The sequence below is a fragment of the Erpetoichthys calabaricus genome, chromosome 1, assembly GCF_900747795.2.
Source record: "Erpetoichthys calabaricus chromosome 1, fErpCal1.3, whole genome shotgun sequence".
Classification (NCBI taxonomy): Eukaryota; Metazoa; Chordata; class Cladistia; order Polypteriformes; family Polypteridae; genus Erpetoichthys; species Erpetoichthys calabaricus.
Genome location: NC_041394.2, coordinates 23468347 through 23488110, shown reverse-complemented (window position 1 = coordinate 23488110; position 19764 = coordinate 23468347). Strand labels below are relative to the sequence as shown.

General features: G+C 39.9%; 1 protein-coding gene across 3 annotated transcripts; it reads right to left on the bottom strand.

Annotated features, from left to right (window-relative positions):
* Positions 1-280: 280 nt before the first annotated feature.
* On the bottom strand, positions 281-18068 carry fosb (FBJ murine osteosarcoma viral oncogene homolog B). Of its 3 annotated transcripts, XM_051932757.1 has the most exons (6): positions 17784-18068; positions 17290-17470; positions 11167-11463; positions 5996-6103; positions 1023-1319; positions 281-919 (listed from the first exon to the last, which is right to left on the bottom strand). In XM_051932757.1, exons 2-6 carry the CDS (start codon positions 17413-17415, stop codon positions 848-850), a joined length of 900 nt encoding a protein of 299 aa, XP_051788717.1. In that variant the 5' UTR covers positions 17416-17470; positions 17784-18068; the 3' UTR covers positions 281-847. The 3 variants fall into 3 exon arrangements, with proteins under 3 accessions (XP_051788717.1, XP_051788712.1, XP_051788722.1); XM_051932752.1 differs by having other exon boundaries at positions 281-1319; XM_051932762.1 differs by lacking the exon at positions 17290-17470 and having other exon boundaries at positions 281-1319.
* Positions 18069-19764: the final 1696 nt, after the last annotated feature.

Here is a 19764-nt window from a genome sequence, read left to right as displayed (position 1 = left end):
GAGCGAGCCATGATTATTATTATTATTTTTTTTGCTTCTGGGCTTGTGCAGCTGAAGAGTTGATTGACGGCTGCTTTTCATTTTTTTTTTCCATAAAGGAGAAAGCCAAAAAAAAAAAAATAAAAATAAATAACAACTATAACGGCACACAACAAAATCCAACGTTTCTAGCAGTCCTGTGGCGTTAAAACATTCCCAAGCCTATTTGACAGCAGCAGGTGAAAAGAGGTTCAAGCACATTGAACCAGGGAATTGCTGGAGGGCATATGGTTTCTCTGAATTTTTAGTTTGTTTTGTTTTTTATTTATTTATTTATTTTTTTCATAGCCAGGGTGAAGCCGACGTTGTTGGCGTTGAGGATGCTGTCTCGGTGTCGGACGAAGCTGTCAGTTCAGGAGTCTCCGGGGCTTGCTTTAAATGAAACAAAACAAAAAACAAAAACAAAAAACAAACGCAGTGCGACACCATTGAAGACAAATTTTGTATGAAAAGAACAAATTCAGTTTTTTTTTTTTGTCTTAAAAATAGAGTTTTTAGCATGACTGATGCGGATGGAAGAGGCAAGAATTAAAGTCTAGGCAAGCAAGAAACCAAAACTGAATAGAAAAATAATATAAAATAAAAACAACCAAAACAACAAAGAGAGAGGATGTCTCTGCGGGGTGCAGGGGTGCTGGTTTTATGTGCGTGTATGTGCGTGTGTGTGCATGTGTGTGCGTGTGTGTGTGTGTGCGAGTGCATTTACGTGGAATCAGGAAGGTATCAAGAAGAAAGGAAGTATGGGTGTAGGTTTGGTAATGGTATTATTTTGTTTTTGCATTTCACAGAGCAAGTAAAGATGGAGAGCTCAGAGAGTCTGAGGATTGTTCACTACTGCTGTTCCGGTGATGTGCGCTCGCTCCGCAGGTCGATGATCCCTCTGGGTAGGTGAACACAAATGAAGATGTATATGAGGAGTTAGCTGGGTAGGGAGCACTCATCACAGGCTCAGTGTGCGCAAAGAAAGAACTAGAAAAGTCTACCTCTGCGCCCGGGTCCGACATCAGCCCTGGCTGCTGCTGGCTCTGAGGGTGAGGTGGGTAAACGGCTGGCACAGATGCACTGGCCAAGTAGAAAGGGTCCTCTTTGACGGCCAGGCCAAGAATGGACACCGAAGGCCTGACTTGCTGCTGTTCCTGCTGCTGAGGGTCCTCCTCAAAAGGAATTTTACAGGCGGGTTGATGTGCCACCAACACAAACTCCAGGCGGTCCTTTTCTTTTTGAAGTTCGGCAATCTCAGCCTCGAGTTCTGCCTTCTCTTCCTCCAGTTGGTCAGTCTCCTGTGATGGAACACAGTAATTACATGATGAGATGAAAAGGAAGAAATCATTTGTTTTATAGCCACCTGGTTGGTTTTCATTTCCTTTGTAGGACATATCCAGCCATCCTTCCATGCGTCCATATTTTTAAATAAGGCTGGAAGGATGAAGGCAACATGGAGCTAGACACAGTACAGTAGAAGCAAATCATACCATCTTAGCATTTAAAAACAGGAAATCACGCATCTATAAAGAGTGCGAGGGTGGTTGGAACAACTGATGGAATACCCTAACAACTACTCAAGGAGAAAATATAAAATGAAGTGCCATGTTAAGGGGACAACAGTTGCTCACTTGGTAAATGTAGTGTGGTACTGACACATCAAAAGCAAAACTTAGAAGAGAAAGAGAGCAAGCTATTTCTGGTCTATCCAACACAAGAATAGGCTTCATAGCCATAAGTCCATTCAATATTGGAAATTAAGGTTAAAGCTATCATATGTAATAATGTACAACCTTAACTTAAGCTTATAAAATGACAACAAAAGATGTGGTCATAAAAGCAAAACGTTCAGATAATCATAATGCTATACTTAAAGTTGAAATGCTGGACAGGGTCCCGCTGTAATTCTCATTCATAGAAGAGTTGTAGGCTGTGCTCTTTTAAGAATGATTCCAGTTTGGTTATGCAGTGTTTTACTAATTCTGATGAAGCAATTACTGCATTAATCATGTCTGGGTATTCTAAAATGTTGCATTGATGCTTTTTTTTTATTAAGCACATTAGAGGGACGGTTTGGAGACAAAGTCAGAGAGGCGAGATTGAGTTGGTTTGGACATGTGCAGAGGAGAGATGCTGGGTATATTGGGAGAAGGATGTTAAGGATAGAGCTGCCAGGCAAGAGGAGAAGAGGAAGGCCTAAGAGAAGGTTTATGGATGTGATGAGAGAGGGGACATGAGGGTGATGGGTGTAACAGAACAAGATGCAGAGAACAGAAAGATATGGAAGAAGATGATCTGCTATGGTCACCCCTAACAGGAACAGCCAGAAGAAGAAGAAGAAGAAGAAGAAGAAGAAGAAGAAGAAGAAGAAGAAGAAGCATTGTTTTGTTCTTAGGATTCCACTTTGTATTGCATGATTGCCACCATTTTCATTTATTTTGTGTGACGTGTGACGCTATATTGTTTGAAGCTACGCACTGTAAACTACAGTCACTAAAATCAACATTTTAGGACCATCTGATGGAATACCACAACCACAAGTCCAGTCAAAAGTCAAGTTGGGGAGTATGCACTGATATAGTATATTGCCGCACCCATTGCACGACAAAACAACTCAGGATCGTGGTTGGCAACCCGCCAGGCAAACACCCTCCGGAAATAACCCTCTATCTGCCGCAGCCAGGTGTTACGTAGGCGAACCCTTGGCCTGGTGCAGCCACTCAGGTCCCCTCACCCTCGGGGAAACGTGCCACATGGCCGTAGTGCCGTAACTGACGCTCCCTCACAATGCAAGTAATGTGCCTCATGCGGGACTCCATGAGCAACCACTCATTCGACACAAAGTCAAACCAGCGGTACCCAAGGATTCTCCGGAGAGACACAGTACCAAAGAAAAGACCTTCATCCTTTTGCATAGATATAAGGAGCACCACACACCCCTTTCCAGCGATCTCATGACCCCCCATGCTCTCTCAATCCGTCTACTGGCTTCATAGGAAGAGTCACCAGAGACGTGAATGTCACTGCCAAGGTAAGTAAACCACAACCACGCAAGGAGAAAATGTGAGATGAAGTGCCATATTAAGGTGGCAGCAGTTGCTCGCTTGATAATTGTTGCGTACCAACTGTGGTACTGACACATTAGTAGCAAACCTAACAGGCAGAATTTGGGAAAATCTCAGTTCTGGAAAGATGTTTCTAAGGAGATGAACACTTCTTTAGGGACAACAAGAGAACTGGCAAAGTTGACTAATAATCACCTGAGTTTCTTAGTAAGTTGCAACCATATTAACAAGGGGAACCTACCAGAGTTGAAAAATACAAAACGTGGTACAAGTAGAACAGCAAAGTGAAATGAAGAACCATACAGGCTTCTACTCAAAGGCATATGTGCATACAATCATGATAGATTTGTGCCTGTCAGATCTTCTTAAACTGCACATTGACTTCCCAATCAAAAGGACTTTCAAGAAAATCAAAGATATTCATTCATTCATTCATTCATTCATTCATTCACCTCTTATCCAGCACTGGGTCACGGGGCAACAATCGTAGCAGTGTGGCCTACACAATCCTTTCCCCAGCCACACTTGCCAAATCATGGTGTGTGATCACAAGCCGTTCCCTGGCCATCTGGGAGATATAGTCCTCACAGCAAACTGTGGGTCTTCCCAGGGGTCTACTTACACCTGGTCTTACCCATAAAACCTCCACAGGGAGGAAGCATGTGTTTCAGATACCCAAATCACCTCAATTGACTCCTCTTGTTGCAGAGAATCATTGGCTCTACTCTGAGCCTCTCCTGGATATCTGAACTTCTCAGCCTATCAGTAAGGGACATCCCAGCCCATAGTCTCTAATTAAACAGAACTTCACTCAGTAAAAAGAGAAAATATTCATAATAACACTGTGTGTGTGTGTACAGTATGTGTGTGTGTTTAACAAGGTCCAGCAGAATTGAATGACAGTGTGCAAAGGGAAGCAGCTTTTATAGATCGGGATTCTGAAAATACAGCCCAAGGTGTGACATGGACTGGAACTAGAAGTGATCCCGAACTGGGCGTAATCTCAAAATAAAAAGCAGGTTTGAACACAAGGGCTTTAATCATTCTAGCACAAACATCTCATCTTTTATTTTTAATCTAAACTTTATCATATTTTTATTTTAGTTAAATTGTGTCCGTATCTATATTGATTAATATTGAAATGCATTATCATGGTGGGAATAACAAAAGGTGTAAACTGCTGGGATGTCCTATTTTTTAAAAGTAAATCCCTTTTCTTAATTCTAAATGACAACTAAACTAAAAACCAAATACACGCACTTCTAAAGATTATTGTTGTTATAATTACAAGTTAACGGGACTCTCGTAATTTTAAGCATGGTAGTTTCACTTTGTAGACTACTTGCTGTAGAGAGGCCAGGGAGGGATCCACTATCAAACTAATGAAGCTTAACCTGCAGGGCCCCTAAGCCTAGAGGGGTCCCAGAAGTGTCTTTTATTGTCATCCCCCCATAACTCAAAAACTATAAGGCGGAGGAAATCTTTATTCATACAAGTGACTTTGACATGTTTGACAATTTAAATCAAAATCTGAGATGTAGTGGTTAATATTTTAAAAAGATTGTGGTGATCTGTTGTGGAATAATCCCATTGAAGAAGTTAACAGTGGTTACCCAGAATTCTTTGCTGGTTGCAAAGGAGCCCCCGTAACAGGGTCCCAAAAATGTAGGTCAACCACTGGTATAGACTTCAACTGACAAACATCATTCCAGTCCACAAAAAGTTAACCAAGTGCACTTGTGAAAATACTGGTTCTTTAATGGAATTTTATGTTTCTTTAGTGGCTTGTGTGGTTCTTTGTAGAACCGTTCTTGACAAAGCACCTTTTCATTCTTGGACAGGTTCTTTGCATTTGAAGGTGGTTCTTTGTTTGGAAAAACGTTCTAATATGTAGAATGGTAGGCTATCTAGCAAGACACTGAGCCTGTGATATTGTATGAAGGAAGAGCCCATTTAAAATCAGGAGTCACTGGTGTCTCACAAATTTGTTTCCATTTCTTCATGGTTAGTTACCATATGGAGCTTATTATGGATCTAAATAAATAAAGGGTCTTTCTGGAACCTTCATGTGGATGGGTCTTTTGGGGAACCAAATATGGATCCCCTTTAGCATCACTCTGAAGAATCTCTCTTTAGTTTTAAGAGTGTGCTGAGAGTGGCATGTGTACCAAGTGCCTAGCCCTGTGCAAAGGGAATGATAGTAGGCATCACTTGCAACTGGCTCTTGAGGATGTAAAAGGTATTTTTTTATCCGATATTTAATACTTTAATGTCTGATCGCAGTCATTACAGGCATATTCCTTTTACACTTTCCTTTGCCCATTTCTCTCTCTCTCAGCACTTCTCCACCTAACAGGTAATGTGTGGTGACCATACTGGCACAAAAATGGCTGCCGGCACATCATCCAGGTGGATGCTGCACAATAGTGGTTGTTGAATTGGCTCTCCACTCACTGAAGCGTTTTGAGTAGTGAGAAAAGAGCTGTTTAAATGTAAAGATTTAATAATATTATTAATATTATCCACATCGATTCTCTGTATGCACATTTTTAAACAGTTGATAACTCATTGTGACAAACTAGGGAAGCTAAAAAAAGCTAGTGATAAGAGTTGTGTGTAAATGTTTTAATGTCAATTCATAAAATGGCACTCTTTTTCACTAATCGACTGTTCCCTAATGACTACATGGTACATCTGTTTAATTCATTCAAAATTTAACCAGAAAAAAAGATATTCCACTGGAAAAAAACAAAAACAATTTACACTATTTTTTGGCAAAAGGACGCCTATTTGTATCATGGAAACCAATGAACAAGTAAAGTAGAGAGAATAGTACATTAATGTCACTGAAAATGTATGCTTTTTTATCATTATAACTATTCTGGGCCTTTCCAGAATTGGAAACTTACGGACTGCAGCCGATCTGTCAGCTCCCGCCGGCGATTGCGACACTTAGCAGCAGCCAGCTTGTTGCGTTCCCTTCGCACACGTCTCCGCTCTTCTTCTTCTGGGGTGAGCTGAAGGAATAAAAATACGAGAAAGAGAATGAAAAAATTAATAATTACAATTTTCACAAATATGCACTGAAGAGGCAACCCAATACAGGCTTGAGGAATGGCCTCTGTGCTGTGGTGCAGGGCTGGGTGCTACTTCAGTCAAAATCCCCACTATGAGCAAGTCAGTTTCCCCCTATTTTGAGAACTTTCCCCCCCCCCCCTGTTCTGAAAAACAAAAAAATCTGACATGTTTAATAAAGGCTGTTTTAAGAATGGGAAACACTGATGTATTGTAAAGAGAGGCCTAGTCACTTGTACAAATTGGTTAACTAACTAACTCAAGCTACTGTTGCACTAAAATATTTAAAATTACTCAGATGGAAAATCATTTGCAACTGTCCTGTGTATGATTGCATGCCACCTGCAAGAGAATGCCATGTCTTTGCTCTACAAGGAGAATATTCACAAATGAGGGGCACCGTTTGTTATCCAAAACAGTTTCAGATTTGTCACTTGATGAACAATCACGTTAACGAAAAAACTTAGTAGGTGTATTCTTTAGAGAAGTTAAAGTTTAATTAGCTTACTGCACATAAATCTCTCATAGGACTGCTAGATCGGTCCCCGATATGTGGGAGTGTGTGTGTTTGTGTGTTCACTCTGTGATGGACTGTCATCCTGCCCATGAGTTGTTCCTGCCTTGTGCCCTCTGATTGCTGGGATAGGCTCCACCTGCCCTGCGACCCTGCCCTAGATAAGTAGGTTAGGAAGATGGATGGATGGATGAATTGAAACGCGTAAACACGTACTGTTCTGTCCTCTGATATGCACAGACAATTTCATTCTAAAAGTAATAACTCAAGAAGGTGTTTATCCCAAAATTGAATATGCAATCACGGCATCCTTTTTAAGCCAATACACGTAAGAAAAGTAAAATATAATCATTGAAATAATAAGCACTATCTACAAACTCTTGCTACGTACTCAATTTACTAATGAAATCCTCTCTATCTGGACCTTGATGCTTTGGGAGTTGTCATTATAAATGTTAATTGTTATACTGAAATATACTCAAAAGATTTGATTCTAATCTTGTCAAGCTAAGATGACAACTTCTCAGAACTCTCTCAGCTAATACCAGGCCTAGATACAGTATGCTTCATGCTTAGCTGGATCTCTGAGTCTTGTTAGTAAAGTTAGAAAAATTAACAGGAGGAGTACAGACTGGCGCAAGGTAAGAGTGTTTCTGTCATATGGCCATCAATCCCAAGCCACTCTGACCACTAACCAATCATACATGTGCTTTGAGATAAGTGGGTGGAGCAACGACAGGTGGCTGTTGCAAGGATTATTTAATATGTTGGTTATTGCTAACTTTGCTTTTATCGATCATTACGGGGTGGGATAAATGTGGAAGGTATGAAGTCCTGTTTCCATAGAAAGATAATTTTAAGAATACATCACTGTTATATTTTTGTCCTCACAAACCTCCCCTTTTTAAACCCTTCCCCACTCCGTCATATGACACTGATTTTCTCCCCAAAATGGAAGGATTTCCCCTGACCTGGCAACTCCTTTAATGGCGTTTTCAAATTGCTTTCTATAAACAGTCACTGGGTGTCTGTTGACGAGGCGATGCCCACCTGCCAGGTACAAATAACAAGTGATTGGATAGAACATGTGTCTGTGTGAAATAATAGGATAAAACATTACAGGGGGGGTTAATGGGGTGAGCTTTAATCTTGATTGACAGGTAAACAGGCCAATCAATGTGTACACTCTGTCTAGTCAGAGTTCACAAGTTGTGTAGAGTTGTATGCCCACCATCAACGAAGATAGAACAGATAAAAGTATGTTTAACAGTTTGCTAAATTTCACTTAAGCAAGGTCCTGTGCTGGCCTGTAGATGTTTTAAAGATTGCCTTTCTTCAAATTATCCCTGCTTTAATCCAGTGATGGCTCTGAGGCTAAGGATCTGCGCTGGTATCCAGAAGGTTGCTGGTTTTAATCCCCATTACTGCCATAAAAGATCCTACTCTGCTAGGCCCTTAACCTGCACTCGCTGTACAATGGCTGACCCTGCACTCTGACCCCAAGGGGTATGCAAAAGCTAATAAATTCCTAATAAAAGAAATTGTATAAGGTGAAATAAAGAACAAAAAAATAATACTTTATGGAAAGCTATTTCTCATACAGGTACCAAGTAGCTAGATCACTAGCTTCTGTAGAGTTTTAATTTTCCCCTGGGGAAAAATAAAATAAATCAGCTATGCAAATACCCATAATGCTTTGCTCAATCAATTAAATACAGGCTTCCTCTGCTTCAGAAAAATGTACATACTGTATATGAAGAATCTGGGATGATTTTCTAGTGTGCAACTCTGGCACTAATACCCGGGCTTCTACAGTGGATACAGAAAGTAATCAGACCCCTTCACAATCAGCACACTTTATTGTGTTATAGATTTCATTTTAAGTGGAAAATAATTGCCATCTTTGGCCATTAATATACTCTCAATAACCTATAATCTATCTAAGACATAGTGCTTCCATCTGTCTGTCATATAGCACCTTTCCTATCTATCTATCTATCTATCTATCTATCTATCTATCTATCTATCTATCTATCTATCTATCTATCTATCTATCTATCTATCTATCTATCTATCTATCTATCTATCTATTATATAGTGCCTTTCATTTCTATCTATCTATCTATCTATCTATCTATCTATCTATCTATCTATCTATCTATCTATCTATCTATCTATCTATCTATCTATCTATCTATCTATCTATCTATCTATATCCTATACATTTCTTTCTGTAGGATGACAGGCTGAACTTTAAACGTTTCTTACCATATGTCTAGGTGTGTATTAATGTTAATGAATCTTGATGTGCTCAATTTATCCTCAGTGGCAGATTTTATTGAGTAGGACTTTCTGGATTGGTTATAAGTCAAGTGGTTTGTGTTTGCACATGGAAGCCTGGTTTAAAATTTTTAGTGTTTGATTTTAAAGCACTATTCTAATACTGCAGGAAAAAAAAGTAAGCATTTTATTATACAAAAGACCAAGATGTGTATTGCCATGAATGAGATAGTGAAATAGTGCTCAGGTCTAATCACTGACTGCTGCCAAGGTATTTCCTCTTATCCAGATGGAACATTTAAACAAGTTGTTGCCAAAGCTGTAAAGCATTGCTGGAAAAACAAAGCATGTCAACTAAACAAATAAAACTAGATCATTAAAGGTATTTTGAGATTTCTAGGTTTCCATATAGATTTCTAGAGATTTCTAGGTTTAGGCATTAATAAGAAGAATGTGGGTTCAAAGTGGAAGTATGAAATTGGTGTATAACATTTCAAACACAGCATGTCAAGTTCATGGTGTACGGGCAGTGTTTTGTTTGTTAGCTGATGCCCTATTAATGGCTGTGAATATTAGATTTGTATGTGTTGTCATAGTCTGTTTGAATTCTAGATTTTAATGTGTATTCCCTGAGAGATGTATAAAATGTATAATAGCCTAGTGCAATCTGTTTTAGTGTACTGAAGTCTCCATCCTCTGTGCACAAAAGTCAACAATATAACAAATAATCATCCTTATTTTTTATAGTGCCTTTTGTGGTACCCGGCTGGGATGCCCAGGAGGACCGGAGGAGGGCTTGTGCCTCCTCCAGAACACGAGGGGGCGTCTGCCCTGGTTGTTTTGGGGGCCACGGGTACAGAGCTTGGAAGCTCAACCCTGTAGGGGCCCGTGGTCACTGCCAGGGGGCTCCCCGATGCCTTGGGAGCCCTGGACCTCAGCACTTCCGCCACACCCCGGAAGTGCTGGGGGGAAGAGGATTGGGGGACACCCGGAGGACTTCCGGATACACCGCTAGAGCTTCCGCCACACAGGGGGTGTGGCTACAGAAGTTCCTCAGGATGCACCTGGAGTCCTTCCAGGGTGAATAAAAGGGGCTGCCTCCCTCCAGTCAGGAGCAAGAGTCGGGTGGAAGTAGGACGGAGCTCGGAGGAGAGGAGTGGAGGCGGACCAGAGACTGAAGGCATTGTGTTGTGTGGCCAAGGACTTAAGGGGTGATTGGTGCTGCGGCACTGGGTTTGTGCACTCGAACTATTGTACATAATGTATAATAAACGTGTGTGTGGTGAAACTAACATATCTACCTGTCTGTGTCTGGGCTGTTCCCCACACTTTCTATACTTTCACACAATCCCAAGTTATAGACACCTAACACATGTGTGTGCATACATTTGTTATGGTTGGATGTGACAAGCCCAGTGCCACATACAGTAATGTGCTTCAGGTAGGACCTGACCCAGCAAATGTATGACTTAGAATCGACTTTGCTAGCTCAGTCGCCACTGCTACATCGGCCTCAGCTCTAACAGTTCCAGCAAAAACTCCAAGGAAACAAAATATTTTAGGAGAAAAAAACAATATTCAGTGTCTCGGTATATTACTGTTGTTATTCACACTAATATTATCGAACAGAAGAGTTAAAGTAATTTCAAAATGTTTACTCTGAATATGCTTTGATATGGCATCATGAATTTTGGGACTTCAAGAACACATTACAATGGAGTCCAGAAGAATGTTTAAGCTTTAACTGTGCAAACTGAAAGCAATGAAATAAATAACATAGCAGCAGGTGAGAATAACCATACAGAATGTATCTTGTCCTGAATTATCTTAAGCTTTTTTGCCAACTCTAAAACTATGTATGTGTGTGGTGTTTTGAATTATTGATGGCACCGCTGCTCTTTCTCCATATTGCCTGGACAAGCCATGCATTAAATAAAAGAACCTAAGCCAAGCTCTAAATATTCCATCTATGCAAAGTAAATCAACTGTATCTACTGTACCATTACAGAGCAATGCTATTATAAATATATTAAAAGGAAACAAAGCATTATGTAATCATGGTGTATTTTAGTATATGCCAATTTTTCTTTTCCTTTAAGCAAACTAAATAAGGACATCTGCCTTGCAATGAAGATCTCAAAGTATGAAATATGTGTCAGTGTGGAGCCTAACAATTCTCTGGATGTAATATTCCCTGAAGGTTGCACTCACGGTTTCATCTCGGGGTCTCCTGGTGCGAGTACGTGTAGGACGACTGGGCCCAGGGGTCTCAGCAGTAGGGGTTGGGTAGCTGCCGCTTCCACCTGGGGTGGAGTAACTGGTACCAGGAAGATCGTATGGGTCGAGGGGAGCTTGGTGAGACATAGTTGGTGGAGCGGAAGGTTGGCTCTGAGCCACAGAGGAAATGAGGGTGGGCTGAACCATCCACTGAAGATCTTGGCTTGTTGTTATGGCAGTCACAGTGGGTACAAAAGAGCCTGGCATCTCCAACGTTGCTGCAGTACACTCCTGGAGTAAGAAGAGGAGCACCAAAAAGAAATACAGAGCTTTAGAAAGGATAGTGTTTAAACATAGTATTTCAGCATCAAGCAGTGTATCATTCATAATGAAGACGTGCACACACACACACAAACACACACAGCTTCACACACATATATGGTAAAATAAAAAAGCAGAAAAATGAGAGCGGTTGTTAAATCTGAGGTTTGTACAAATTTTCATTACAGAGAATATACGGAGTTGTGCCTCACTTCTCCATTTTGTCCATTGCAACCAAGGTAGGCTTTGAATTCTGGCAGCCCTGAACTGGGAAACGTGAGGATGAAAATAGCAGAGAACAACATCTATCTTTACATGGAGTGATTCAAGTTAATATTAGAACTGTAAATACACTTCAAGTATCTTTTTAATCAGATCCACTGATTTTGAAAATCTTATGGGTATAAAACTTTATATTAATCATCATATATGAATTTAGACTTTCAACAAAAGACAAGGCAACCTTTTATATTCCTGTGGCTTAACATGCTGAGTTCTACTTTCAAATCACTGATAAAATTCTCACAATGGTTTATAAATATTATTTGTACCAAAAGATTTTCTCCATCGTGTTCTGATAATGCAAAAACCAATAACAATGACTGTTTCTACAAAGGTGTTTTAGATAGATAGATAGATAGATAGATAGATAGATAGATAGATAGATAGATAGATAGATAGATAGATAGATAGATAGATAGATAGATAGATAGATAGATAGATAGATAGATAGATAGATAGATAGATAGTTTATTAATCCCAAGGGGAAATTCACAAATTTTAATGGACACAGGCTTGTATATGAATCTGCTAAAATACAATAATTTGCTTAGAACGCTGACATCAACTTTCTAATTTTTTTCTATTAATTATTAATCATAGGTGATTCTGTTTTAATGAAGCTAAAGTCTTTCTTTCGTCAACACAGGCAAATAATATAAATATATAGCTTTTATTAGCAGTAGTGTGTTTAAAAAAGGCATATATTACAGTTAGATTTTTTTTCTTATTTCAATTGCTGTTCAATCACCATTACATAGATATACCTTGTCCAACTCTAAGGTCATTTGAAATCAAATCACTGCTGAAGTGAACTTTTAATCTATTTAATTCCTTTCAGAAAATTTGAGATTTTTTTTTAAAATTTGAATTTGTTTTTAAATGAAACACTTCTGCATCACTATGCAGTTTTCTTTTCTTCTTTTGCAATAGAATTGTGTTATATTAAAATGTTATGCTCAGCTTATGAAACCAGTTCATGATACGACTTTGATTCATTCAGGCAGATAATTTAGATACCAGGTATGTTCCAGGAAATCCATATCTTTGTCAGATTCTAACACACTTGATATAACATAACACATTACAACAATACAACAATTTTGATGAGAACATACAATTCAATCAATTCAAGCTATTCCTATTCATATACTGTATATTGTGAACCACTATTGGGTGTTGCAACACCCCAAACCTCAAACACCACTGCACAGACACAGGTTCAGACTCAAATAACGAGATTTATTGTCACAAATACCTTAAAGTATTCTACTGTTCCAGCAAGAAGACTCTTCCCTTCTCCAATCCACCCAGATGAGCTTCATCCGACTACTCTCCTGACTCTAACCCCCAAGTGAAGAGGAGCAGCTTCCTTCATACCGGACCAATTCCAGAAACATCACATTGCATCCAGGAAGCCCTTCTGGGTTAGGCAGAACCTCCCTGTGTAAGCAGAGTCTGCCCCAAGCAGCTCCCCTTAGCACCCAAGGACCCCAACATGGTTGCCCACCAACACTACAACTCCCATGATGCCCTACAGGTGTCCAAATGGAATGCACACCAGAGGGATATCACCACCCAGTGCACTGGGGAAGCACATGGCCTGGGAAGCAGTCTCTCCCATCCATCCATCCATCCATCCATCCATCCATCCATCCATCCATCCATCCACAGCAACAGCCTACAGACCAAAAAAGGTACAACTAACCAACCTGATCGGGATGCCCATCGACCCACATCCTTCCATATTTATAAATGAGTAATTTTCTTTCTTTCTTTCTTTCTTTCTTTCTTTCTTTCTTTCTTTCTTTCTTTCTTTCTTTCTTTCTTTCTTTCTTTCTTTCTTTCTTTCTTTCTTCAAATATTATTGTGTCATTGCAAAGAGTGTGTATAGTTTCAGTGCAATGAGAAAGTAAACACAATTATTTGAAAAATGTTATTTCTCTCCCTAGTTACTGTGTCTCATTACATATTGTCCAATGAGATGAATTTTCCAATTTTTCGATGACATATACAGTATGTGGTTTTACCCAACACTAATAGGCTAAATGTGTACTAGAACAAGTGGGTTCAGAAAATACACACGGACCCACTCACATGTAGGTCTGATTCGCTCAGTCTGCAATGATCTACTAAGATGGAAGCCATTTCACCTTCTCAGGTTCACTGTTACTCAGCAACATGGTGTAGTCAGAAAGTCCAAACCTTTTCAAATTCAAATAAGGACAATATGGAGAAGAGTGTATTAGTGGAAAGGCATAGAGGGAGGCAATATGTGTAGTTGACTAAAACCATTGAGGCTGAACAAAGACATTAGCAGTGACAATCCATTTTGATCAATGAAAGCAATTTTAATGAGATATTATGTGAGGAAATATTTGCAGAAAAAGGAGAATGTGTTCAATAAATGCAGTTCTTCGTGCCTAGTTATTTTTCTTGGTATAATGAGAACACAAATTTCCTTTTAAATTTTTTCTTGTGTATAAATATTGGTATGTCTGTGTGTGTATGTAAAAGTTAATCAGTATTTATTTTGCATGGTACCATTCACAATATGGGCTATCACAAATCATTCTACAGCAAATTATCCATCCATCCATCCATTATCCAAACCGCTATATCCTAACTACAAGGTCACGGGGGTCTGCTGGAGCCAATCCCAGCCACAACAGGGCGCAAGGCAGGAAACAAACCCATGGCAGGGCGTATATATATACCACTGCCTTGTCTCGCGGGACATTAAAGTGTCTCCGAGAAAATCACGTATCGTCTCCTTCCAAGCCTTCCAAGATTTTTGTATTATATGCACTTCAGAACAGGTAATCCCCATGAAGCTAAGGATGTTTGGGCTCTCAGCCAGGACTTGGATGGGAAAGCTTGGACCAGGAAAGCTTGAATTGCTGGTGGACGAGGTTTTGGAGAGACCAGTAGGAGGCGCTTATCCCGTGGTCTGTGAACGAATCCCAATGCCCCAGTGCAGATACCTTGCTTTTAAAATTGTAAAAAAAGAATCCTAACTCACCTTTTATAAGTCAGTTAGTAAATGATGTTCTGTACTATTCGAAACTGGAAACATCACATACTCACTTACAGAATTTTTTCAAAACTTTAGAATAAGCATTCAAATTGAGGGAAAGAACATTTCCCTTTTTTGTAACTATTTTTGCCCATGCTCCTGGCTTTCCTCTCTTTCTCGTGGCTAGGGGAGAAATTGGTTGTTGTTTTTTTTTTTTTTTTTTGTTCTTTGTTTTAAACTATAAAGTCATTGGTTGTATAAGTTCGACCTGATAGTATGCAAATATTGTTGTCCTTCGGATGAGTTGCAAGACCAAGGACCGGACTGTCTGCAGTCATAAAAGATCCATGGGCATCTTAAAAAAAAATGTCCTGCTAATGAGTTGTATGCGTGCAAGAATGGCTGCCGTCGCTTCATCCAAGTCCTTTTTACACATCGGTGATGGTTCAAGTGGCTCCATGTGTCTATGTAAAGCGTTTTGAGTTTCCAGAAAAATGTTATATACAGTACATGTAATATATGAGTGCTTATTTGCGTGGGTGTTTAAATCGGTGCTGTTCTCACAAAGCGTATGCATATGTATGCAAAAAATGCACTAATTTTCACAGTAAATCTCACTAACATTAATTTTTCTAAATACGTAAAGTGTTATTTCCGTTTGTGACTTTACCCCAGTAGGCTATAGGTTATCACCAGGTATGTCAAGCGTTAACAGCGCCAATAAGCTGTGATGCAGAAAAATACAGTATGTTAATGTACGCCGTATTACTTAGGGACACAAAAAATATCTTTCACGCAATTATTTTAATATTTGTAAGTTAAAAAGTTTCCAGTGTAGTGCTGCCGGGTTCATTGGGAAGGAAACAAAAACTTAAACAGCGGAAACTGTTGAAGGAGAGACAACGGCCACAGCACATTTGTGGAGGCAATGTAAAATACTAAATGTCCACATTTGCATAAGGTTTTGAAACTTTTTTAAAATATGTATTAATGAAGCACGATGTGTGATGTGTTGCGTAAAGACTATTGCTGATATAAGCAATCACTTTAAAAATAAGTAGCACCACATATGAGGCCCCTATAGAATATAGCCGCTTTCTTTCTTTCTTTCTTTCTTTCTTTCTTTCTTTCTTTCTTTCTTTCTTTCTTTCTTTCTTTCTTTCTACCGTAACTATTAGTGCAAAAGTGAAGAAAAGGCACTAATGGACGTTTCGTGAGACGCAGCGAATAGAAATGTAGACAGCAGGAGAAAGTACACAAAAAACACTGTCACTTCTAATTTACATAAGCAGTGTGGGTCGCTCGGAGGCGCGGCTTTGCTTTCCCGAGTTCAGCCAATGAGCGGCAGTTTTTTTCTCCGGGTTCCCTAGTTGCCTCCTCCCCTTAGCAACGCGACGTAACATTCCAAAATAGAATGTACGGACGTCACGGCGTGAAGCGGAGAGACAGCGGCGAGCTACACCGAGGAGGCGACGTGGAGAGGCGGAGCTTTGCGTGTGCGTGCCGAGCGTCAGTCGGAGAGTTCCAGGCCGCTAGTCCGCTACGCATTGCGGAAACCCGCCTACCACGCATAGCGTATCTAGCGACGGGGACTAAGTGGGGCAGAAGCGTCAGCTGCCAAATGTGCAGGATGTATTCGTATGCATTGATGGCGTGCACTGGCATCTTTACATCACTCCTACTTCTTGTTTTAGTCCTAAAAATAAATGTTTCTGGTAACGTGTACTCCTCTGGTGAGGGTAAAATGCGAGACGTGAACCTTGCACAGATTGTGCTAAAGTGTGTGTGTTTTAACCGCACTGTCAGAAATTGTTGCGAATTCAGATTGAACTTTTTCATGTTAGCACACCGACTTTACTTCAGCGCTTTTTGAATTTTCATGAAGCTGTTTGAAATTGTTTTAACTTTTTTCTCATCGCTGTTTGAATAGGATATCGATAAATTCTGAACGTGTATGTATAAATTGAAGTGTTTTCCAATGCACAGTTTCCAGAAAAAGAATACAAGTATAGCCCTTGATGTTCCCATGCAAATATTTTAAATACGGTATGTCATTATACAATATAAAAAGACCGAAAAGTTATTGTTAACAAGCGATGTTATTTGGTATATGGAATCGTATTGGTTATTTAATACCCTGCAGTCGAATAACTTGCCGTCCATGGATGAATGAATGAATTAATGAATGAATGAGGGAACGAATGAATTAATGAATGGATGAATGTCATTTCCTTCAGCGACACTTGTTCGTCCATTCTCTGGGGGTGTGACAGATTACTTCAGATGATGGTATGGTGTTTCGCCTGTCCATTTAGTGGATTACATATTTACATCACAGAACATGCTTTTTCCCATTGAGGTTTCCAATTAAATATTCGGAGTGGTCTGAGATTCAGCGACATGTTACTTTGCCTTTTCACCTCTTGTAAAACGAGCTTTGAACACTTCACAAACTACACAGAAACAAGTTCAGAAAACAATCTTAAATCCGCCTTACTTACTTGAGCTGTTGTGGTGGCAGGGGGACTCCCAAAGGAGTCAACGGATGAAAGGTACTGAGACTCGGCGGAGGGGGACGAGCTGCCACGGGAGCCTGAGTCGAAGTCGCCTGGGAATCCCTGGTACATCTCCCTGCCTGACCGTGGAGACCTGGCTACTCCGTGCCTGGAATCCAAGGGACACCTATGGTGGCCGGAACATGGGGATGGGGGGGGGCGGTAAATAAGTTGCACTTTTTAATACATCAGCATGCACATGTCAATCAAGGAGCTGGTTACTTTAAAGTCCAGCCTCAAGTTACAACAAGAAGTATATACAGGTATAAAGCTGTCAAACTTGCTATCGACATATCTACAGTGCAATTAATAAACCATTGTCATATTGATTTTAATGCGATTAGACCGCTGCAACTATCTAAAGCTTATTTACCGAAATCACAAAGTATACTTTACAAAAGTGTAACGGCATGCGCTGAAAAAGCTGAAACATCCTTTACCTTTGCGCTTTGTTTCCTTCTTGCTTCCTTATTTTCTTCTTTAAAAGTAAAACGTCCCCACAATAAGAACTAAAATCCGTTCTGGTTCGAGTTTAAAACAACCGTGTTTTCTGATGATCTTCTTTTGCAAACCCTTTCTCGTATTAAATTAAATCCAGTAGTGTCCGGAGATAGAAGAATGAATAATAAAAAATGTTAATCCTAATGTCTCTTTTTATCATTTAAAAATGAACGCTCGCAAATGAATCCGTTGTGTACAAGAGCTGTGGCAAAACCTCGCTGCAAAGAAGCTTCAGGTCTTTATGAATGAAACGAGCAGGAATTCCTAGTCCAGCCCTCAGAGTTCCGATGACGTACGTGCCCATATATGGTGATGTCTTGTCTGTGTTTTGTTTGGTATCCTAGCAATGACGTTGAGGGAATCCCTCTCCCACACAGCGCTCTACCAGGTTTGCAGCCTGTCTGTTATTAATAGAAAATTTTACTACGAGCGCTGATTGTAGAAGGAGAGAAAGTCAGTTAAGTTCTTATAAACGAATTTGCTATTTATCGCATAGACATATGGAAAATTATCAGAATTTTTTTAGTCAAAGTCTGAGGTGTTTTGGCATATCTATTTATACTATATTTGACTTCAAACAAAAACACTAGTTCCAAAAAACGGTATTTACATTCGAAACAAACAGTTACCAAAATAGACAAATAATCTGATTAAGCGATGCATTACCAATAAATTGCATTGGCGTCGGCGAAGTTTTAACCTTTTAATCAACTGAATAACATGTCACAAAAATATAGGCCTTATTTTAATATTTAATCGCAGTCCTGCAGATGTTTTTGTTCTTTCGCGTTGCTAATCACGCCCCAGATGCAGCAACTGTCTAAGAGCTTCATGTGAGCCAAAAATGTTGCCCCACAACGGTAAATATAATTATTGGCACATTTACCTGAGGTGTGTGCGAGGAAACACCGGATTTGTTTTTTTGAATTAGTGAAGCAATTGCGCTCTTAAGACGTAGGAACTCCCGAGGGCGAAGTGAGGATCTCCCTTTAAACAAACTTTCACAGGAACGCCCTGTCGCCGACGGCCCGCAGAAGAATGAGGGGAGGGATAAAGGAAGGGAAAACCAGGGAACTTTCTTATATTTATTTATTTCTTTTTTACAAAGGGCTTCCCTGCGTAGGTGGTGCTTGCCAAAGTAATTTTCAAAAATGTACACGAATCTTAACAATTATTTACATGTAATATCTTCAAGAGTAATGCACAGATCATGAGACAACGAAAAATAAATCTTCCGTTTTAAATGGCATAGTTTTTCGAGGCAATAAACCGTCACACTTGGGTCATTGACGTGGAGCTGAAATACTGTCGGGTTTTAAAAGAATATTTACAAATTATTCATTATTTCTCGGTTTCGGGTGGCATGATGACGCAGTAGTTAGCCTCTCTACTTCACAGATCTAGCCTACTGAGTATAAATGTAAGGGTCAATATTGCCACATGAACAGAGTACAGTGAAATATTGCTTGCATATGTTAATCTCAGCACGGTTTTCATCTGCATGACATTTGCATGTTCTCCCCTTTGTCTGTGTGAGTTTTATAGAAACATCTGGCTAGACTGGCACAGGGGTTAGCTCTGCTGCTTCAATGATCACGTGTTCTGGGTACAAATTGCAGACTGGGTCACCATCTGCGTGAAGTCTGCATGTTCTCCCCATGTTTCTGTGACTTTTATGGTGCAGTGATTAGTCTTGCTGCTTCAAGGATGAAGCGTTCTTGGTATGAATCCTGAACATGGTCACATATGTATAAAAACTGCATGTTCTTTCTGTGTGTGTGTGAGTTTTATGGAGACAGATTGCTGCTTCAGGGATCTGGGATTCTGGGTATGAGTCCCAATCATGGTCACCATCTATGTGAAATCTACACGTTCTTTCCATTTTTGTTTGGGTTTTATGGGGTCAGATTAGTGCAGTGA